Source organism: Antechinus flavipes, chromosome 3 (assembly GCF_016432865.1).
Source record: "Antechinus flavipes isolate AdamAnt ecotype Samford, QLD, Australia chromosome 3, AdamAnt_v2, whole genome shotgun sequence".
Taxonomy (NCBI): Eukaryota; Metazoa; Chordata; class Mammalia; order Dasyuromorphia; family Dasyuridae; genus Antechinus; species Antechinus flavipes.
Genome location: NC_067400.1, coordinates 280,477,801 through 280,500,706, shown reverse-complemented (window position 1 = coordinate 280,500,706; position 22,906 = coordinate 280,477,801). Strand labels below are relative to the sequence as shown.

Sequence of the window (22,906 nt, the reverse complement as noted above, 5' to 3'; positions counted from 1 at the left end):
ATCTTTTAAATTAAAGATTTTGCTTTCCCTGGAAATTGAATGGATACCCATCAGTTGGAGAATGGCTGAATAAATTATGGCATGTGAATGTGATGGAATATTATTGTTCTAGAAGAAATGACTAGCAAGATGATTTCAGAGAGGTCTGGAGACTTACATGAACTGATGCTAAGTGAAATGAGCAGAATCAGGATATTATTATACAGCAACAAGAAGATTATATGATGATTAATTCTGACAAATATGGCTCTCTTCAACAATGAGATGATTCAAACCAGTTCCAATTGTTCATTGATGGAGAGAGCCATTTACACTCAGAGAGACAACTATGGGAACTGAGTGTGGTTCGCAACATAGCATTTTTCACTCTTTTTTTGTTTGCTTGCATTTTATTTTGCTTTTTTAAAAAACTGGTTTGATATGATTTTTCTTGTGTAGTACAATAATTATATAATTACGTATGCATATAAAAAATAACTCACAAATAAATTGGATTCAAATATAAAAAAAAAATTGCTTTCCACTCTGGCCAGAAGAAGGTTCCATACAGCATTGTTCTTGCTTTTTGTTGTAGTATTAAAGGAAACTTTCACAATGTTAAGAGCCCTAGATGTCTTGAAGATGAAGGAGGAGGATATCCTCAAATTCTTTATGGCAGGAACCCATTTGGGTGACACCAATTCGGACTTCAGATAGAACAATAAATCTACAAAAGAAAGAGTAAAACTTGCTGCTGCCACTGGTGCCACACCTCTTGCTGGATGATTCACATCCAATAACCAGGTCCAGGCAGCTTTCGGGGAGGCTCGCATCTTGGTAGTCACTGATCCTCATATATTAGCCTCCCAGTCATTACCTTGTGCAACCTAGGGTTCCCCCCTTCGCTATGTGAATGTTGCCTTTCTACGAACAACAAGGGAGCTCACTCAGTGGGTCTGATGCAGTAGCTGCTGGCCCCCAAGATTCTGTGTATTTGTGGTACATCTCCCCTGAACTCCCATGGGAGGTTATGCCTGATCTCTACTTCTATTGGATCTAGAGGAGATTGAAAAGGAGGAGCAGGCTGCAGCTGAGAAGGCAGTAATAAAGGAGGAATTTCAGAGTGAATGGACTGTACCTATCCCAGTATTCACTACTACTCAGATAGAGGTGGCTGATTGGTCTAAGGGAGGACAGGCGCTATCTATGCCCATTCAGTAGTTCCCTATTGAATGTTGGGGTGCTCAGCTGGCTGAGGACTGGTCTGTAGCTCCTGCTGCTCAGGCCATTGAGTGGATTGGAACCACCACAGAGTGGTCTTGAGTTTTATCCCAGACATTCTAATAGTGTTAGAAAAATGCTGATGGAGAATAAACATTGGTTTCTTTAATTAAAAAAAAAAAAAGTTAAAGATTTTTCAGTATTTTGTACCATTGTTTTATTTAATTTTATTATTTTATTCTTTAAAATTTTTTTGCCATTATTAATGACAACTTAAGACCTAATGTTTCATTTTTCAATTAAAAAATATTTAATTTTTTGAGACTCCTAATGCTCTTTTCAGTTGTAAATATAGTTGTGATTTCAATTTTTCAGTTTCTGAATTTCATTATATAACAAGTAGTTTCCTGGCTCCATCTTTCAAAATAAGCAGTTGTGATCAATTAAAAACTTTTAGGCCTTATAGGTAATTTTATTTTATTAATTGCTTATTTGTACCTTCATATATTTAGCTCTCAAAGAGTTAATAGCTGATGCCCATTCCTTCTTCAGAAATCAGAATTCCAAAAATAGAAAGACTATTTCCTGTGTTTGGCACTGTAGTTGAAAATGCCAAGCATAGTTTTTATCGAGTTTGAGATAAGGGGAGGAGAAGAGAAAAGTTACATGTAAATCATTTAGCCATTAACCTAATGTGGTGGATTTATAAATCCTATTACTATAAGCTGTTTTCATTTCCACTGAGGCCTGGCACGTGCTTGATCATGCTAATGTAAAATTCATTCTGCCTAAGTGATTACTGAAGTAAGACACTTTTAGTCAATTTTAATCGGGTTGCATGAAACTTGCTTGTACAGGAATGTTAACTAAAATATGGACACAGTTTGGCCATATCTTAATTAGCCCTGTAGATGAATAAGATAAGAAGTCAATCAAGGAACCAAGGCTCCAAGCCTTCTGACATTTAACAATTTTGCTTTGAAAGCAATCTCACCTGAGGGCCTGAAGCTATAGGGTAAAAAAACAGGAGCTGAGGATCACAGCACATTATGTATTTTCAATCTTGTAGGCATTTTGTGGGTTTTTTAAAGTCTGCAATCTCTATTCTTAGAGTTTACTTAAGAATTTTTAGTGGTCTTTATGGCATAAAATAAATGTATGGTTTCAAAGTTTACTTTTTAATACATATTTCTACTTTTAAAATAAAGTTTAGCCATTAGTGATGGTAAACTCAGAATTATCTTAATAAGAATCTGAAGTCTCTTACCAATGAACATGTTTAGTTAAATGATTATAGATCTGAGATGCCTTTATAGAAGGCATCCTTTCAGACTTCCACAGGGCTTCATTTCAGATGTAATTGTTATGAGATCAAATTAATTGTATGAAAAGTTGAGATAGGAGGATGCAGTTCAGCTGTGTGGCTTAGGATAGTTGGAGACGGAAAAGGAGTAGAGATTTAAATGTTTTTATTTAGGGGTAAAAGCTGTTATTAAATAAAATTGGAATGTAGAGATGATTGTTTTTGAAACAAGCAGAGATTAAGTAGAACAAGGGGAGAAATGAAACTGAAATAAAAGAAAGTTCCTCCTCCCCCCCAAAAAAAATTTTCCTTCCACAAATATTCATTTCACAGATTCAACAGTATAGTTTCTGAATTTCTAACTATTTAGATCAAAATCAGAATCCTTTTATTATAGGAAAATAAAAAAGACACATAAACATTATTAAATGTTTTAAATGGTATTGTTTATTCAAAAGTGTTCTAAATTTCTTACATTTGAGATGCCAGGAGATTCAAATGACAAATTAAGTTTTTTTTTTTTTTAATAATGTATTCTTTGTAAATTTAATGGAAGTATGGGGGAAGTACATTTGTTAGTCATGTTTATAATTAAGGAGTCTCCATCAGTGAAATCGAAATGCATTCTTCTTAGTATTTGTTTGCATTTTAGTGTACTATGTTTGAACTGAATCACTATTTCTTAGGTTGAGAACATTAGGCTTGAATTGTTATTTTTTTAAAACTATCTTTAAAATTTCATTATATTGGAGATAGGTATGCTCATCCGTCAGTGATTCTGTCATTAAAAAACCAGTCTACTAGAACTTCTTCCAGTGGAAGCTTAATCTTTCCTCTTTCCTGAGATCTTTGATTTCAGTGCTTGTAATTTACAAGATTACAAATATCCCTCTGGTCTATTTAATTGTTTGTAGTGGTTGGTATTTGTCATGCCTAGAAGCTAAGAAAGCTAGTTGAGTTAGTTGAAGAAGTAGAATTTGCATAATGAACTGAATAATATGATAATGGAGATGTCCATGAATATTTTATGTTTTACTATTTTCTTTCAACCAATTTTTTTAAGGGAAGATGTTCATCTATCATTAGAACAATATGAGAAATAATCTTTCATCTTTGTAGTACTTAAGAAAAAATTCTAGGAAGAAAATTATGACTCAGGAATATTGTATGGCTTAGTGGAAAGAGCTCTGGATTAGACATCAAGAGGCTTACTGTTATGTTGCTATTTTTTTTTCTGTGTGACCCTTGTCAAGCCTTTTTGCCACTTTAGAACTCAACTTTCTTATCTGTAAAACAAAGGAACTAAGTAAGGAGTTGAAGGTATCATAAAAAGCCTTAAAGAGGAAGTGGCTTTGAGTTGAACTTTGAAGAAAGGAAAGGACTCTAAAAGGTATAGGTAGGGAGAGAATGAATTTAAAACATAGACAGCATCCCTAAAGTAGAGAAGTGGATAGGATGGTGTGTAAAGAATAATGACTGGAATGCAGAATGTATAAAGAGAAATTTTATATATTAATCTTGGAAGTCAGGCAAAAGCCAAAACATGGAAAACTCTAAATGCTATAAATAGGAAAGTTTATATTTGAGTCCAAAGGTAGTACAGAATCCTTTGAGAAGGGAAGTGACTTTGTTAGACCAGAGCTTCAGAAACATCACTTCAGCAGTTAATGGAGGATGTGTATATCACTATGAAATGTTGTGTTGCAAGTAATTTAAATAGCCTTAAAAGACTTTAACGCTGTTATTTAAAATGGTTTTAAATTTGATATACAAATAATAAAGTCACATAGCTTTTGTATTGTTTCACTTTATATAGTAACCATGCATCATTCCTTAAAAAATTAATTCTTTTTTATTACTTTTCAAGGATTAATGTAAAAGAAAATATAATGAATGATATTTCATTATCTTTGAAACTAATTCACAGTTATATAACTCTTTGAAATTTGCAAAGCAGCTTGCTCATAATAACCATGTAAAGTAAGTAGTTTAAATGTTATCATCATCCCCACCTCACAGATGAGAAAATTGAGTTACAAAAAGATAAAAATGATTTGCCCCAGATCACTAAGCTAGTATCAAAGTTAGGATAGAAGTCTTCTTGATTCCAAGGCCTTCTTTATTGTGCTACTTGCATCAAGCTTCAGAATACTATAAAACTATAGGTGGACTAACAGGAAAAATCAAATGAATGAAGAGTGTTTATTGCCTAGATGTTGTCTAACTTATCTGTGAAATTTAATTGTATGGGCGGGCAACACTTAAGGATTATCCCATCTGTGTGTAAGTTTTGGACAAACTAGAGGGAGAGTATGCTAACTTATGCTAACACCTTTTGTCTGGAATCATGTAACACTATAGTCTCTGAAAAAATATTATGGGGATCTGAAGAGCAGTAGAGAGAGACATGATGGGTATAAGTAGTCTACTGGTATCTATCAAGCAGTTAATAAGCATTTTTTTCAATACCTCCCATATGTTAGATCCTAAGTATACAAAGAAAACATAGTCTCAGCCCTTACAGAGCTAATATTCTATTAGGGTATACAACATGTACACACAATTATTTTCCAGATAATTTGAGGGGAAGAGAATATTGACAAGAAAAAAGACTTGACTAGGCTGGTCCATGGATGACAGAATCAGTCTCTTTAGCTTCATAGCACCTGTTAGAGCTTGTGTTCTACTGGCATAACCTTTGAGAGCTCAGTTACCACCATGCCCTTGAAGAGCCATTGAAGGACTTGAGAATTCCTAATGTGTGGTTTCTAAAAATTTTTCTAATGTATTTCTAGTTTTGTATTGTGCATGCTTTCAGGAAGGAACTTAAAACCATTGAAGTTTCCATTAAATTGCTAGATTATATTTTAGATTTTTATTTTTAAATTTGTGAACTTTGGTATATTTAGTATATTTGCTGTATATAATATCTTAATGATACCTACAATACACAAAAATGGGCTGTTAGGGATGTTTTAGATGGCTAGAATTGTCTTTTTGTGCTTTATTTCTTAAATAGTGGCAGCTTGATACTTGTATTCTATATCAATAAGCGCTATTTTAGTCTGCCTTGGCATGAGTAAACATTTAGTATAGTATCTTATTTTAGCAGAATATAAATATGGAAGGCATAATTGTTATGTTAGAGATTACTTTTACAGGTTAGTGCAATTTTTGGTAATTGGTCTTATGTGGCTATTGTTTGGTAACCTCTCTAGATTAGACAAACAAGAAATACATCCTCCCTGCCTTTGAAAATATTGGTTTATTCTTTAGAAAACATAATCACCAGGGCATTTTGGATTTCTTTTCTACTTCTCTTTTTTTTTTTTAGAGGCCTGGTTAAGATACTTTTTCATATGATGTTTAATTCCCGCTCTCTTCCTTTCCCCTCTCTTTCCCCTCCTCCCCACCCTGCACTGTTCAGCATAGCCTGCAATGATTGATATGATGGCAGTGCTGTCATTCTTGTTAACAAAAAAAAGTCATTTTTGTTCTAGATATTTTAATAGAGTCCCATTAAAGATGTATTGCTGACTGAAATATCGGCATGAAGGGCTCTCACTGAGCTGAGCCCAGGAATTAAGAAGTCAGGAAATCGGCTGCTGCATTGCAAGAGAGCCTTGTGTGACACAGAATCTCCTGATTGGGGAGATCATTACTGCTATTATGACTCGACTTGCGTAGGAATTTTAAATTCCATCTGAATGTCAGTAATAACCCTCTTAGCAAATTATCCTGAATAAAATCACGAAGGCATTTTATATAATAGGTGTTGAATTACTGGATAGATTTGCTAATTAAATACTCTTTGTTCTGCTGCAGTTGACATTACAGGGTAAGATCTTGAACAATTATTCTCAACAGCTGTACTTTGTTAAGGGAAAAATTAACCACAAAGTTTATTTTTTTACACTTGAAGTTGGCAGATTTTTGAAATGTGCTTGAAAAAATTCCATCATCCAATTGGTAATGAGTAGATAAATATGCAGGTGTTGCTGTGAAATCAGATAACTGCAGACTGCCTTATTAATGAATTTAGTAAGCTTTTATAACCCTTTTTTTTTTTTTCTTTTTCCTGCTAGCACTTAAAAGTGATCCTCTGTCAGCTGAGTGTAGCCTTAATATTATGACTGGTACTTTGTGAAGCGAACTTGAGAGTGGTCATCTAATAATTATAATACCTGCATTGCCGTTAGTGCAAGTGTAGAATTGTCTTCCCTGCGGTCAAGCTTTTTTTAAATGGGGGAAAAAATCCTATACAATCTAACATGCCCTTCTGAATGTTGTTACTTTCAGGATAATGATCCAGTTTGAACTTTAAGAATTTAATTTATTTTTAGGAATTGTGTATTGAGATTATTTTATGCTACGGGCCTGGCCAGAGAAATTAGAACAACTTATTATTTTGGACTGAAAATTTTTCACTAATTTTTTTGTGGACAAATATTTATTTGGCACCTCTGCTAATAATGCGATTTTTGGGCATTTTCTTGGGGTTTATGTTCATGATTTAAAAGAACTTTTACTATCTAAACTACATTGACTTAGGCAGAACATTTACAGACTTGAACAAGGGATAGTAATTAAATAGTAAATATATTACCATGCACAACTAAAGGAAGGAAGGAAGCATACAAACATTTAAGTGCTTGCTATGTGTTAAGCACTTTACAAACATTCTCATTTGATCTTCATAACAACCCTGGAGATGAGTTAATCCCCATTTTTACATTTGAAGAAAATAGGAGAGCAAATAGAAGTTAAATAACTTGTCCAGATTTACAGGTAGCAAGCATATGAGATCAGGTTTTTAACCCGGATAGGGCTCTGTTGCACTCACTATCCAGCTGCCTGAAGTGCTTACTTCAGGGCATGATGGTAGTCTTGTTTAGGCACTGTGACTAAGGAGTAACTAGATATCTTTATCTGATTAATCAGGGAAGGTTTAATAAAAACAGTGGCTTAGAATTAGGAAGCATTTTGAATCATAGTAGCTTACATTTATATAGCACTCTCTTCATATTTGATTCTTACAGTAACAGTGTGTGGGGAAAGGTAAAACTTGTGTTATATAAATAAATAAAATTTGACTCACAATTTAAGTGACTGGCCTATCAAACAACTAGAAGGGACAGAGCTTTGACTCAAATCTGTATCTTCTCTGAATATAAATTATACTATTCTGCCTCTTATCAGATTAGAAAATGCTTAAATATAGTGGCAGTTAAAACCCTTTCTTTGGGCTCTCAGCACATAGAGCTAATTCCTAGTCTATCAAGAAGCTACTGAGACAAACTTAAGTTAATATGACCACTTAAGTGTAAGATTGAGAAAACTTTCTTTGCCTCTTGTCTGCAGTACAGGAACAGGCTATGGGACAATTTTATGGAGAAATAAATAATTTAGCCTTTGTGGGAATTGACTTAATGGGCATAGCCAGGGAACATACTTGCTTCATAGATTCTTAGATTTAGAGTTAGAAAAAGGATCTTAGAGGTGATCTAATCCACTTCTCATTATAGATACAGAAAAATAAGGTCCAGGGATCACTTTGTTTTTGGTTAGAGAGGGTAAGTAAGTAGGGGAAGTTGCTGGAATTTGAACCTAGTCTCATGAATCTGAAGTCTTAACTTTTGCTCCAGTGCAAAAACTGCCTTAAAAACAGAAAGTATAGATCTTTAACTTAAATTACAGTTTATTTAAAAGCTGCTATAAAGCCATCACTCCCACTACCGGAGAAAAGACTCTTGGTAGTAGTCCTCAGTGTATGGAAGTAGAAATTGTGAAAAACCATGGAATTTCAGTGGTTCAGGTGTATGAAGTATTATAGAAAGTTAGAACTGGAACGGAACTTAGAAATAATCTAATTCATCCACCTTATTTTACACATGAGAAGAATGAATCTTCCCATTGGTCCTAAAATTTGTCAGTGACAGAAATGGAACAAGATTGTATATTCTCTTACAAACAGACTGACAGCTCTGTCCTTTCCTCAGTATTTTTACTGCTTTGAGAAGAAAAGGTTTTTGAAATGTGTTGAAGAGATGTTAATTAAGTTCTTCATCATGATAAAAATTAGATTTGAATTACTTTTTCTAATGGTACTGGTTTATACTTTTCCATAATAGATTTCTTCACATATTTTAAATATGGAAGATAAATAATTTACTTTGTTACTTAATACTTTGGTGACAGAGGAATGTGGATGGCATTATATATAGATATACAGGGATGGATATAACGGAGCAATCAGAGGACAATGAATCCTACCAGTGGTGTAAAGGGTTAGTTGAGAGACCTGCCTGGGCCAGTTTTGTTGGCCCTTGGGTACCATGTTAAGAAGCTTTTTTCTGTTGACAATGGGAAATCATTGAACCTTTTTGAGGCTAGTGGTGGCTTACAAGGTATTCTAGAGCAGGAAGAAATTATAAGCAGAAAGATCAATTAGGCATTTTTGCAAGTAGTTCAGGTCTGAATACTAAAGAACTGGGAAATGGTGCTAAGGATTTAGTAATTGATTAGTGAAAGATGACTTACTGACTTCAGTTCTGGTTTGCTGAAAGAATGGCCTTTGACAAAATATATGGATAATTGAGATAAAGGAATTATTTTAACTCTGGCCACCTGAAAATTGCTCCTGGTTTAGATAACGTTTTTAAAAGTCTATGAGGGTGTATTAAAAAGTCCGTATACAGATCAGTTAAAACAACTGGGAAATGAGAAAAAATTTTGAGGAAGTCTTAATGATAAATTTAATGATGAACTGATTACACTAAGGAACCTTGAATAAGTTCATCTTGTTTATAAAATGAATAGATTAGACCAAATGATAATTAAATCCTCTTTTCATTGCAACATTCTGTGTTTACGATGATCAGAATAGACCAGAGAGTCTTAACTTTTTGTGTATGTAGTGGACTTTTTCTCAGAATGATATTTTTAAATATCTAAAATACAATGAAAGGATTATAAAGAAAACTAATTATATTGAAATAAAGATGTAATTTTTTCCACAGATGCCTGGAAATTGTACCAGACTCTAGATTAAAAAACTCTGTTATAAAGGATGCTAAAATTTTGTTCACTGATGAAATTATGGAAAATTAAAATAGAATAAAATAAAAAGAAGCAACAAAAACTTAGACACTCTTCACAGGTGGAGGGAAGGGAGAATAAGCATTTATATTGTTCCTTCTCTTTGCCCGACACTGTGCTTTGCTTTTTACAAACATCATCTCAGTTTATCATCACAACAATTCTATCAGGTAGATACTGTTATGCAACTCATCATAGAGGTGAAGAAACTGAGGCACAGATTAATTTACTTGCCCAGGGCCTTAGCTAGTAAGTAGTGTTAATTGTTTGCCTTTTCTGTACTATGTTTTGTTGTTATTTTAAGAATGAATGATGACAAGTGAAGTAGTAAAACATTTATTAAATCCTTCCTAAGGGCTTAATATGCTAAGTATATATATTATACATTGTGCTAAGCCGTGAGAATCTAAAGAAGGCAAAAACAGTCTCTGCCTTTAAACAACTCACATTCTAATGGGGGAGATAATATGCAAACAACTCTATATACCAGATGTATATAGGATAAATTGGAGGAAGGAAGTTTGAAGGGTATTTGTGGTATGGTCATCTAAACAAGCACTTTTAATGAACTTTATTACACTCTCCCCGCCCTCCTACCCTCCCCCCCCCCAGCCCCTGCTCAAATGTGAATTATTTTTAAACACAGAGATAAATCGTGTTTTTTTCCTTGCCATGATTTAATATATTTGAATGGTAGATATTATATTGGAGTGACATTTTATCAGGGTGCTTATTCCATCAATACATGAAAGTGCAGTTTTCTCAGGAAAAGGGACCACACACAAAAAATTCATTAAATTATTATCTGCATTATTAATGCCAGCAAACATTTTTTAGAGTTGTAAAATTCTAGCTGACAGAGTGGTTCTTTTGCTCTGAGGGTTTATGGTGGCGATGTTTATTTGGGTTTCTGTGGCTAGAAATGAGATTCACTTGAGAGCCTTCCCACTGAAATGGCTTTTGTTTTTAGTTCTGACAGGTCTTCTCACTGGAAAGTGCAGCGATTGCTATAGAACTTTTATTAGAATGGGATTTAGAGAGAATATTTGATGAGGTTCCTAAGTCTGTTGCCAAACTCTTGATAAGATCTTCACTTTACCAAAAAAAATTTCATTTATTCATTTAGTTAGCATTTAGCAAGTGCTTACATAATATGTTACTGCACTGATTACTGGAAGAGATAAGATCTGTACAAAAAACCAAAATACAAAATAGAATATGATAAGCACATAATTGAGGTACAGAAAATACTATGAAGATGTTAAGCAAAGAAATCCCAGAAAGCTTCCTTTTGGAGAGGGTACCTTTTTCTACCTCTTTTCCATAACTTTTCATAGAATTCTTTTTTTTTTCCCCTGAGGCAATTGGGGTTAAGTGACTTGCCCACGGTCACATAGCTAGGAAGTATTAAGTGTCTGAGGCTGTAGAATTCCCATTTCAAAAAAAAAAGACAAATGCTAATAATTATTTACCTGACAGACATACATTTCTTGAATGACCTTAATAAAAGAACAAGAAAAATGCAGACATTTGATTTTCCTGTACAAATGTTTATATTTTATTAATTTTTTATTACTGTAAACAAAATAAGTAGCACAAGGAAAGGGTATTTGGGTAATCATTTGCAAGAAGTGCTTTGCCTTGAAAAAGCTAGAACATTGGGAATTTTATGTTTATGTTATACAGGTATGTTTATATATCTGCTTTGTAATCATTTTCTAATACATTAATCTTGACTTTTTTTTTTTAACATTTAGATTTTGATGCACACCAAGGAGATGGTTCAAAAGGTAACACTGAACATTTTCATTACCCAATAATTCTTAAATATCATACCTGGTAAAGTTTGTATTCAAATAAAATTGTAACACAAACAGAGGGAAATCGCTTCTTAGGATGCCTAGTTTACTACTGTAATCCTTCCTAATGGATTATAGCTTTTTTCTTTTACTAACACATGATATGATCTAGCCACTGCTTGAAGTCTATATGTGAGTGTTTCAGGCAAATTAGCAACAGTGCTAATTAGAGTTTACTTACAGGCTTTTATATTGTATGTGTTCTAGTGTTGTTTGTTATGATTGATTTTTTTTGGCACCCGTCATATTCTGCTAAATAGTCTTTGATACTGGTAAGGGTTTGAAATGGATTTGTGCCCCTGAAATGTTTTGTAAAGTACTACATTTCAGTCTTTTAAGCTACTATTATAACCTGTTACAGTAGTATATGAGTCAGGAAGATCCTTTTTTCTCAGGTTCTAATATTTTACTTATCCATTCTCAGTTGTTTAAATTTTATTTTGATTCGCCTCTACATGTCATTTTTACTTTGATCCATCACTTTTTTATTTCTTAGCAGAGTTAATGGAATTACTTTGTTTTTGCTTCCTCTTTACTATTCTAAATTATACTTTAAGCCTTAGTTTTTTCATTAAATTAATGTAGTCAAGTACATTAGATAAATTGAATGAATGTTTAAAACTAATCTTGCTCTTAAATGATAAATTGTGGTTTTAAGTTTTCTAATATAGATTATATGGACTATCTTTACCTATACTTTGAATTAAAGGTCACTACCTATTCAACATGTTTTTTTCCCTTTTAGATGAACCTTGAAGTTATTTATGGAGATACAGATTCAATTATGATAAATACTAATAGCACAAACCTGGAAGAAGTCTTCAAGTTGGGGAACAAGGTAAACAACATTTAATGAAATGATCTGTTTTATGTATATGAGTTGTGTTTTGAAAATATAGGAATTGAGTAATAGTTAAATTGTATATTGTAAAATGGAATTTAGCCGTTGTTATATTCTTTGATTGATTCTTATTTTCTCAAGTCAGTCAAATTTATAGGATTATATATTTGTGAAAAGGACCCCAGAGATCTTCTAGTTCAGTCTTCTTATTTTATAGATAATCTGTCTGAGGTTTAATTATTTCAAAAGTCACATTGTAAGTAGTAAGTATTAGAGTTGGGATTTGATTCGAAATGTAGTAGTGCTTAACTGAATTGCTGTTTCAGGTACCCTATTCCATTTTTGGATAGCCTTTAATTGTTAGGTTTCTCTTTGTATCCAGACAGAATGTTAATCTCCAGCTTCCCCTTTATGTTAGTTCTTTCCTCTGAGAATTGAGAAAAACTTGTCTCATTCTTCTATGTGATAATATCTGAAAACGGCTATCATATGATTTTAAATCTTATCAACCAATTTGCTGTTTTTCTTCCATTTGTTAATTTAGGTAAAAATATGGGGGAAGGGGGAAGAAGAGGAGGATTATTTTCTATGTCATTCCTTTCTTTGATCTGAGTGTGCTTAAATATTGTGGAAACCTTAAATGTGTTCATGCCATTTCTGATGTCTTCTCCAAGAAAATCATGGCTCTAGCATAATTAAAGTGCTTGATTTTTATTTTGTTTACTTTTTGCCATAAGATTTGTACGGTGCTCTTTTGAGGTGAAGTGAAGTTTTAAAAAATAAGTAAATGTATTTTCATAATACATTAATGTAGTAATTTATTAAGATCTTTATATGTAAGATAATATTCTGCAAACCTTGGGGGAAGTAAAGAAGCTGAAAATAACCCTAAAGGAGAAATAGTATATAAATAAAAAATTAGCAACAAAAATGTAGCATTTAACATAGATAAAGCATGTTCCAAGTCTTAAAACCCTATGTAAATTATCAGTATTTCTAAGTGTTAACAGAGTAATATAGACAGCAAGTACTTTCAAAATTCTGAGCAAAGAGAAATTCTGAAGTTACCATACATGGACTGTTTGTTCAAATCCATTTGTTACCAGGCCACCAGACAGAAACTCCAAGGCTATTAGTATATTTTTGCCTTATTATCCTTTCTACCCCAAATTAACAAATAGTTTATGCACAGACTGATTGTCTCTTGAATAAGCTAGCTTTGTGTAGATTATTACCTATTTGCCCTGATGTCATTTATTGAAAATGAGTAAAGATCATTTTCTACCGTTTGCTTTCACATATTTATAGCTTAACCTTTTCCTCTACCTTTCATTCCCTCTGTACATGCAACTGCAGTCTGGGTCCAAATGGAAGCATATGTAAAGATTAAAAGCTTCTAATGGATTAATAACCTTCTGTGTGTCCCCCAGTAGTTAATGGTCTGTGAACTTCAAAAGTCAATTAAGGCATTAGCATGGTGATGAGTTTTAAGGTCATAGGTTCATAGGACCATAGATCTAGAGCTAGAAGAGACCTAGAATGCATCTAGTCCTACCTCCTCATTTTGCAGATGAAGAACAATCTGGAGGAGATTAAGTGATGTGACTGGTGTCACGTAGATCATGTTCCGTAGATAAAATTTGAACCCACATGCTATGTTCTCTTCTCCTCCCCTTGATACCCTGAGTTTCTAGTTTCAAGTACCTTGATTGAGGTACTTAATATAGATTAATTGTGTTAAATTGAGTGTAGGTGTGTGTGTGAGATATATACAATGTACACACACACACACACACACACACACACGCCACATTCACAGTGACAGATATTGGTCATTTTTTTGGAGGGATCTTGCCAAGTTGTCACTGAGTAAAAGTGCTGGAGGATCTCTCTGCTAGGTAGATCTTACTAAAAATCATCCTTTCTTATAGAAGCAGGTACAATGTAAGCAATTTTTTTTAAACCTCAGAGTTTTTGTGGGCTTATCTTTAGGGAACATTTAGCTGAATCTTAGGCTCATGCATCCAGTGAATAGATAGATGGTGCTGGGATTTAAATGTTTGAAGTTGTTTTATTTTTTCCAGTTATTTTTATTTAGTTTGTGCAGAGCTCATCTACAGAAAGTTATCACTCCCACTCTCACATTCCTTTGGCTCTTAAAAGATTTTTCTGAGATAGGAAGCTTTTTTATGTACTAATAATATTCCTGGGAGGGAGACAATTTTACTTATTTTACAATTTTGTTCACTACTAAATACGTTGTTGTTCAACTGTGTCTGACTCTTTGTGACCTTGTTTGAGATTTTCTTGACAAAGGTAATGGAGTGGTCTGCCATTTTCTTTTCCATCTCATTTTATAGCTGTGGAATTTGAGACAAATACAGTTAAGTGGCTTGTCCAGAGTCATACAGCTGAAGGGTGACATGTGTGAGGTCAAATTTCAACTCGAGTCTTTCAAAGTTAGATTTGAATTCCTGGGCCAGCCCTCCATCCACTGAGCCTCCTTGGTCTTTTGATATGCTTATACAAATGTGTATTTGTATATCATACATGTTTATGCTATGCCTGATTCTTGTTAAGTGATTAATATTTGTCAACTGAGTCAGTGTATCTTTCCAACACTGTAATTTCCAAATAGATAATATTCTATATCTGTCAACTTTTTTTTCTCTTATATCCAGAGCATTCCCTTATTCAGATAGACACTAAGTAAAAACACTGCCTTTGTATCCTATTTTTGTTATATTAAGGATTTTGTGAATTAATTGATATAGTAGAGCATAGAATCTCCATGCTTCATGTATTATAGCAAAAAAAAAAAAAAATCACCTGTTAACCCATCTCTCTGAGAGCCTATGCCAATTTAGCAAGTTTGGCTCTCTTGATGAGAGGTGTGAGCATTGTTATATCAGGCCTGCTATTGTAACCTCAAGAATGCATATCAAGGGGCAGCTAGGTGGCGCAGTGGATAGAGCACCAGCCCTAAAGTCAGGAGGACCTGAGTTCAAATCTGGTGTCAGACACAATACTTCTAGCTGTGTGACTCTGGGCAAGTCAGTTAACCCAACTGCCTCAGAGGGGAAAAAAAAAAGATTGCATATCAAAACTTATATTATGCAGGCAGTGTCTTAAAAAAAGTCAGTCCTCTTCCAAAGGAGGGAAAGTACCACAGAATTATAGTTTTCTAAGTCTGGGGACCTTTAAGGTAATTAAGTTCAATTTTCTCCCTTTACAGTGGAGGAAACCATTCCAGGAAAGTTTCTCAGAGTCTTAAATGAATTAAAAATAGCAAGGTGCTCAGAATAGTGTGATAGGGAGAAATTAATTTTCTGAAATATATAAATGTGCATCTTTTGATCATAAAGACTCATATTAATGGTGGACATTTTCACAGGTTAAAAGTGAGGTAAACAAGTTGTACAAGATGCTAGAGATTGATATTGATGGCGTTTTCAAGTCTTTGCTTCTGCTAAAGAAAAAGAAATATGCTGCTTTGGTGGTAGAGCCAACTTCAGATGGGAAATATGTCACCAAACAAGAGCTGAAAGGACTAGACATAGTGAGAAGAGATTGGTGTGATCTTGCCAAGGAAACGGGAAAGTGAGTTCATTCTTCAGGTTTTTTTTTTTTTTTTTTTTTTTTTTTGTCATTTCAGACAATGAAGCATTTCTCCTGCTATACTGATAGAGACTAATGAATGATTTTTGTGAAGGACACCTACAGTTCTGTCACATGTGAGGGCAGCTGCTTATTTGTTGATATTATTAAATGTTTACATGTTCACATATAATTATTAGGTTAATAAGAGCTATTTTTAAAAGTAGATTAATGCTAAGCTAGATTTATCCAGTAACAAGATATTTAGAGTAAATTGTATCTGTCAAGTTTTTGTTAATAAAGTGCTTACATTGAAGGTACCTTTTCTTTTGTAACCAGAACAGTTTTGAGGTTAAGTTAAACCATTCATTTAAGATTTCCACCATTGTAGAACTCACCTAAATCCCTTGGATGTCACTCTTTTATCTGATAACTGAAAGATAATTTTTATTTACTTTGTACTGTAGTCCTAAGACTTATCTATAAACTTCGTGCTGGATTAATACCAATCCAGTTTTGACTTTTAAAATATCACAAGCATGCTTGCAATGACAAATTTGAAATTTGGAAAGATAATAAAAAGAACTAGGTATGTGTGTTGTTTGCACCTGGGCATGCATTTATTCACATGTACACACAACAACATCCCAGCATGAAGTGCTTTCTTCAAAGACACTTTAGCTACTTATCTATTTTCATGTGTTATTGCTTTAGATGTTATTCAAGTCTTAAATGTTGGACGTATCAGGACTTTTGAGTATATAATTTTTAATTATGTTAAAATATTTGGGGGAATATTGTTTTTTTTCTTTGTTTTTCAGTCTGTTTATTGCATTCATTTTCATCGAGATTTGGATAGTTGATGTTAATATTATTCTTGATAGTATAGAACTGGTCATCTGAGTTTCAGGTCACTATTGGCATTTTATGAAATATACTTGTGGATTAAACTATTTTCTTCAGCTTTGTGTTTTCCAAGAAAAGATGCATCATAATAGAAGTAAATTTCTCTGAGTTAGAAATGTGTTACTAATTAAAGCTATACAAATGGTTTTTGTCAGAGTTCTTTTTCTGACAAATTATAATGCAGCTGTCAAACTCTAACTCTGCATTTTTCTTGGCTTCTTTATTGCTCTTCCCAGTCTTCCCCACCTCCTGGGGAGTATAGTTTAAGGTTGTTGTGGTATAGCATGAACTGCAAGAAACAATAAATAGAAGTGAGAGTCAAATAAAAGTTTGAGAACTCTTTATTCTTTAGGGATTCTCATTGGATTGAACATAGAAGTATATTCTAATAAAGGAGAACATCATCTTTCTGTTTTAACCTATGTGTAATGTGACTTTATTTAGGGCTTTTGTGGCTTCACATACATTTTGTATTGAACACCTCTTTATTCACTCTTAGTTTTATGTGAAGTTTTAGAAGCTTTCCTAGGGTCATTGATTACAAATTACACATGAATCTCCAAATGTCTAGAGCAAACATCATAGTTGCTATTAACTTTTTAAGTGTCCTTTTAAAGGCGTTAGCACTAAGTAATGCAAATAGTAATATCATTTTTTATGTGAACTTATCTACTACCTTATATTGAAGTGGTCCTAATATTTACAGTATGAGCTAATAGAATTTTATCTCACATTTAGCCATTATTTTACTATCAACTATGTTTTTATTTTTTCTGTATATCCATTTCTTTTGCAGCTTTGTCATTGGTCAGATTCTTTCTGATCAGACTAGGGACACAATTGTGGACAACATTCAGAAACGGTTAATAGAAATTGGAGAAAATGTGATGAATGGTAGTATCCCAATAAGCCAATTTGAAATTAACAAGGTAAATATAGTTTTTATTATATTGAGCAGCTAATATTATGTTTCTCTTTACACCCAAATATTTAAAGAACCTCTGAGGCTTTACAGTAAATGTAAATTCTAGGAAATAAGAGTTATTAATTTTACTTTAATTGCCTAATTACAGTAGCATTTGAGATGGTCTTATATGTAACTTTTCCCCTCGAATCCCTTGATGTTGCCATATCTATGGACCTGAGGATAGTATTAAGGCAAATGACAAATCACTGAAATTCTCTTGACCTGAATTTCTTTATCCATCAAATGGAGAAAGTAATATCAATAGTAAATCTCTCACTGAGTAGGAGATGCTATGCAAAACCCTTTATAAATGTTAAAGTGACATATAAATGGTTATTATTGTTGTTGTTTTTTTTCCTTTTCAGTTCTTATATTTGCACTTGTCCCAGTATGTAGAAAAAGAAAACTGCTAAGCACACTAATAAGTGATTTATTTCTAATTATAATCAATGTTCAGGATTTTCTTTCAGAAGGTTTTTTTAATTAAGTTGTAATATCAGTTCCCAGTGTACAGAAAAAGGTTACCAAGTCCACAGAAGCTAGTGTTAGAAAATGTCCTAGACTCTATTCCTTTAAAAAAAAATGTATATTATTTTCATTTACAGATATATCCATTCTACACTTCCAAATCAGCAACCAGTCCCTTGGAACAAGGAATGGACCAGGGGAAAAAATGCACTTTAGAAAAAACTAACAATAGAGTCTGAAATATATTTTAATGTATTCATTAATTGATGAGTAATTATCATAAAAGATGCTACTATAAATATTTATCTTTATATAGGACCTTTAAAAAGAAGTGTTCCCTCTTTGGAATACATATTTAGTAATAGAATCTCTAACTCAAAGGTTATGAACCTTTACTAAGAAGGTTATTGACCTTATTAAATTCTAGCATAGTTGAATAATTCTTCAACAAAATATCAGTGTGTCTTTCTTTGGCTGTTACACCATTGATTCTTTTCATCTTTTCCAATTTGTTTGATAAAATATCCAACTTGTTTTCATTTGAATTTTTCTTATTAGTGATTTGGAACACTTTTTCATATGACTATTACATGGCAAATCATTTGAATACTGATTATTTCTGCTCTGTCCACCTATCCACTGTAGGATTATCTTCTTCATGTTATAGATGTGAAAACTGAGGTAGAGAAAGTCAAAGAGACTTATCAGGGTCGCATAGCTAATTAGAATCTAAATCTCCCAATTCCTAGGCTGGCATTTTTACTGAGACTTGAAATTTAATGTTCTTTTCATATGCTTCTAAAAAGTGAAAGTATTATTTGCAAATTATTGTATATAAAAGAAAAATGTTTTTTTTTAATAACTTTTTATTGATAGAACGCATGCCAGGGTAATTTTTTACAGCATTATCTCTTGCATTCACTTCTGTTCTGATTTTTCCCCTCCCTCCCTCCACCCCTTCCCCCAGATGGCAAGCTGTCCTTTACATGTTGAATGGGTTGCAGTATATCCTAGATACAATATATGTGTGCAGAACCAAACAGTTTTCTTGTTGCACAGGGAGAATTGAATTCAGAAGGTATAAATAACCTGGGAAGAAAAACAAAAATGCAAGCAGTTTATATTCATTTCCCAGTGTTCTTTCTCTGGGTGTAGCTGCTTCTGTCCATCTTTGATCAATTAAGGCTCTCTTTATTGAAGAGATCCACTTCCATCAGAATACATCCTCAAACAGTATCGTTGTTGAGGTATATAATGATCTCCTGGTTCTGCTCATTTCACTCAGCATCAGTTCATGTAAGTCTCGCAGTCCTCTCTGCATTCATCCTGCTGGTCATTCCTTACAGAACAATAATATTCCATAACATTCATATACCACAATTTACTCAACCATTCTCCAATTGATAGACATCCTTTCATTTTCCAGCTTCTAGCCACTATAAACAGGGCTGCCACAAACATTTTGGCAAGAAAAATGTTTAATTACATCTTTCTTATGATGTCTATTATATAATAAAGTTCCCATGAAGAATCTAACATTTGCCCAAAGCAACCCATATAATGTTATTCCTTTATTCTTCACCTTGAAGTAATGTCAAATTGTTTTTAACACCAACATTCATTCTTTAAAGAATTTTTATCAACTATGGTGTTCTGTGTAAAACTACTTTGTAATAGAAGATATATAAATGTAAGATCTGCTTCTGCATAAGAGCATAGAAATAAGGTAAAATAAGTAGACAGATAATTGTAATTGAAATTAGAATATAACTAGTTCCTAATAGAGCAACTGTAGAATGAGAAATCATAAGAAATTATTACTTTTGACTTGGGGGTGATATGCAGGTAAAGCCTTTAGTAAAGAAAGCCTTTATGAAAGAGGTGACATTAGACTTGTGCCTTGAAGAATAAGTAGGATTTTATTGTGTTACAATTGGTGCAGGGAAAGATATTAATCTAAGCAATCAGAACTTTTTTTGTTTGTTTTGGTGGATGGGCAGGGTGTGGTAGGTGTAGGGATAAAATCCAAATTTTTTAGAGCATTAATGTGAAATAAAGCTAGAAGTATGGTTGAATTTAAATAATAGAAGTATTGGAATATCAAGATAAAAATTTAAATTTTACTTGGTAAGGATTAAAAGGTTTTTGAGCATTGAAGTGATATGATTAGCTAAAAAAGCCGTATTCCAATAAAATTCATAAAAATTTAAAACTCTTAAGACTCTACCAACACAGTTTGAAAAGTAGGTCAAATTTCAGTAAGAATATATAATCTATAATCCTGGGAATATCATAGGAAGATATAGTGAGCTAGATCTCAGCTGTCCTCTCTCCATGTCAAATAAATGGGGAAAAGAATTCCACCTAAGTTTCACAAAATCATTATTAATGCGAAGAGGAAAATTGGAAGAATCTACCTTAATGTAATATTTTACAGAAAAAGTACCTGAAAACTTGTTAATTTGTCTGTTTATCACTAGTGCTTTTACACCTAGTACAACTTCTAATTTCCCTCTCCCATCCTATAACCACACTTGCCCCATCTCTTCTGGGCAATAGCTATATGATCAAAGTTGGCCTATGGGCCTTAGGGATACTCCAGTTTCATGTATTGCCTTTTGGAATTAGCCACTTGGAAGTATCATTTGTGGACCATACACAAAAAAGGGCTGAGGACCAGGAATCAAACAAAAAAGAACACAGGATTTTTTTTTTAAAGGAGCCTAAGAGAGAAATTCATCAAGGATGAAGTTTTCAGTAAATGTGGTGCTGATTATAAACCATACTATGTAAACGAAAATCATTCAGAAAAAGTGGAGAATGAAAACTAGACTTTAAGCCAACGTCTTTATTAATGTTTACTTTCAACAAGGTCACTGAGTCCCTCATTTCCTCTAACACCTTTTTGACACTCTCTTCGGGTAAGATAAGAGTCTGAATAAAGTTAGTTTTCAGAGAGAACAGAGTAGAGTCCCAAAAGAGTAGGACTTGAAAGAGTCGATAATAGTATAGTATCTAATATTAATAGTATAGTATAGTAATATAGAATTATAGTATTCTCTTCCTATTTTTCTGCATCATTGTTCCCAATGGACCCCTTGAGAATATGATTTTATGCAATGCTAGTTTTCTAAGGGAAAAAGCAGTCCAATGAAAGCATTTTAAAACATATTTCTCAAAGCCCTCTAATATGACATTCCGGTAATGTCACTTAGTCACTAAGTCACTGACTTAGAGTGGTTCAGAAAGCCAATCAAAGAATTAAGCAAAAATATTTTTATTATAACAGAAATTGTAACTCAAGAAGGAAAGGAAAAAGATTTAGAACAAAATATTGAGACTATTCAGAATAGTAGGTTTACTGAAAAAGAGATCAGAATTAAAACACAAAGATGCATAGGCAAAAGGAAAATGAATTGAACAAAACCAAAAAATATAAAAATTCCATTAAATAAGAATACTTGACTAAGTAGAGGCAATTTAAGAGACTAGTTCTTCCAGAAGAGCATTATTTTGTGTGCATGTGCGTGCGTGCAAGTGCGTGTGTGTGTGTGTGTGTGTGTGTGTGTGTGTGTGTGTGTGTGTGTGTTTGGGAGGGTGAATAGATTATTTCTTTGTCTTTATTTTTGGTTATACATGTACATTCACTTTTTTTTATAACATATTTCCTTATGACTGTGGGGAGAGAGAAATCAGAAGAAGAATCACAAGAGAAAAGTAAAACAGAAAAAAAAAGAAAAAAGTAATGGATTTATTTATATATATATATATATATATATTTTTTTTTTCTTTTACATTCCGTCTCTACATAAGAGCATCAGTAAAAAATACAAAACAAATAAAACCTCTATAAATGTAATACCAAATTTCCAAAAATCATACAGATAAATGTCCTAGAAATATTAGAAGCAGATGACAAAATACAACAAATGGGAGCCCTTAGAACACTAATAGAATGAAATTTCTTGCTTTACTTCATCAAGAAACATTGTAGTAAGATTTTACAGTTTCAATAACAAAACAAACTTTTCAAGAATCAAGGGAAAAACCTTTTATATTCTAAGATCACAGGATTAGTTTATGAGTATGTGCATGTAAATAGATTTACATATATACACATACATATTGAATATACAAGAAATGAAAATTTTGCTTGTGGTTTTCAAAAACAAACATACAAATCAAAAAAATCCCAAATATCATTTGACACATTTAAAAACACAGTTGGCAAAGCTGAGCCAAAGTGTCACAGAAAATAACTGGATATTCTACAAAAGAGAATATGAGTCATTCTTAAAAAAAAAAAATGAGTAAGGTTTTCAACATGGACAAAAGAGAAGGAAATTTTAAACACTTCCAGATAACAATAAAATATTTATTTTCATAAGACTAAGAGATAGACAAAGCTATGGTTGTGGGTTAGGAAAGTCGTTTGATTTTCCTTAAAATATACGTACACAAAATAATATGTTATTGTCTGAGAGATGCAAGAAGATAAAGAACATCAACCAATAAAAGAATTTAAGTGAGGTAGGATTCTGGGATCAGGGCAGAATAGGTCAGAAAATTTTAATTTCTTCAAATTTCCTTCACAAACAGAACAAATTTGCATCTCAGGGTGTACATAAACTGGTGCAACACAAAGAAGAGTTGGGGAAGAACCAAGA

General features: G+C 32.9%; 1 protein-coding gene and 1 pseudogene across 2 annotated transcripts in view; both read left to right on the top strand.

Annotated features, from left to right (window-relative positions):
• The window catches only part of POLA1 (DNA polymerase alpha 1, catalytic subunit), a 343,224-nt gene that overhangs the window by 99,980 nt on the left and 220,338 nt on the right, over positions 1–22,906 (top strand). For both annotated transcript variants that reach the window (XM_051985075.1, XM_051985076.1), the window contains exons 27-30: positions 11,359–11,391; positions 12,206–12,298; positions 15,696–15,901; positions 17,601–17,733. In XM_051985075.1, the coding sequence (XP_051841035.1) occupies positions 11,359–11,391; positions 12,206–12,298; positions 15,696–15,901; positions 17,601–17,733 (465 nt within the window). The remainder of the gene's footprint in view (positions 1–11,358; positions 11,392–12,205; positions 12,299–15,695; positions 15,902–17,600; positions 17,734–22,906) is intronic.
• Positions 523–1,302, top strand: LOC127553952 (40S ribosomal protein SA-like; annotated as a pseudogene).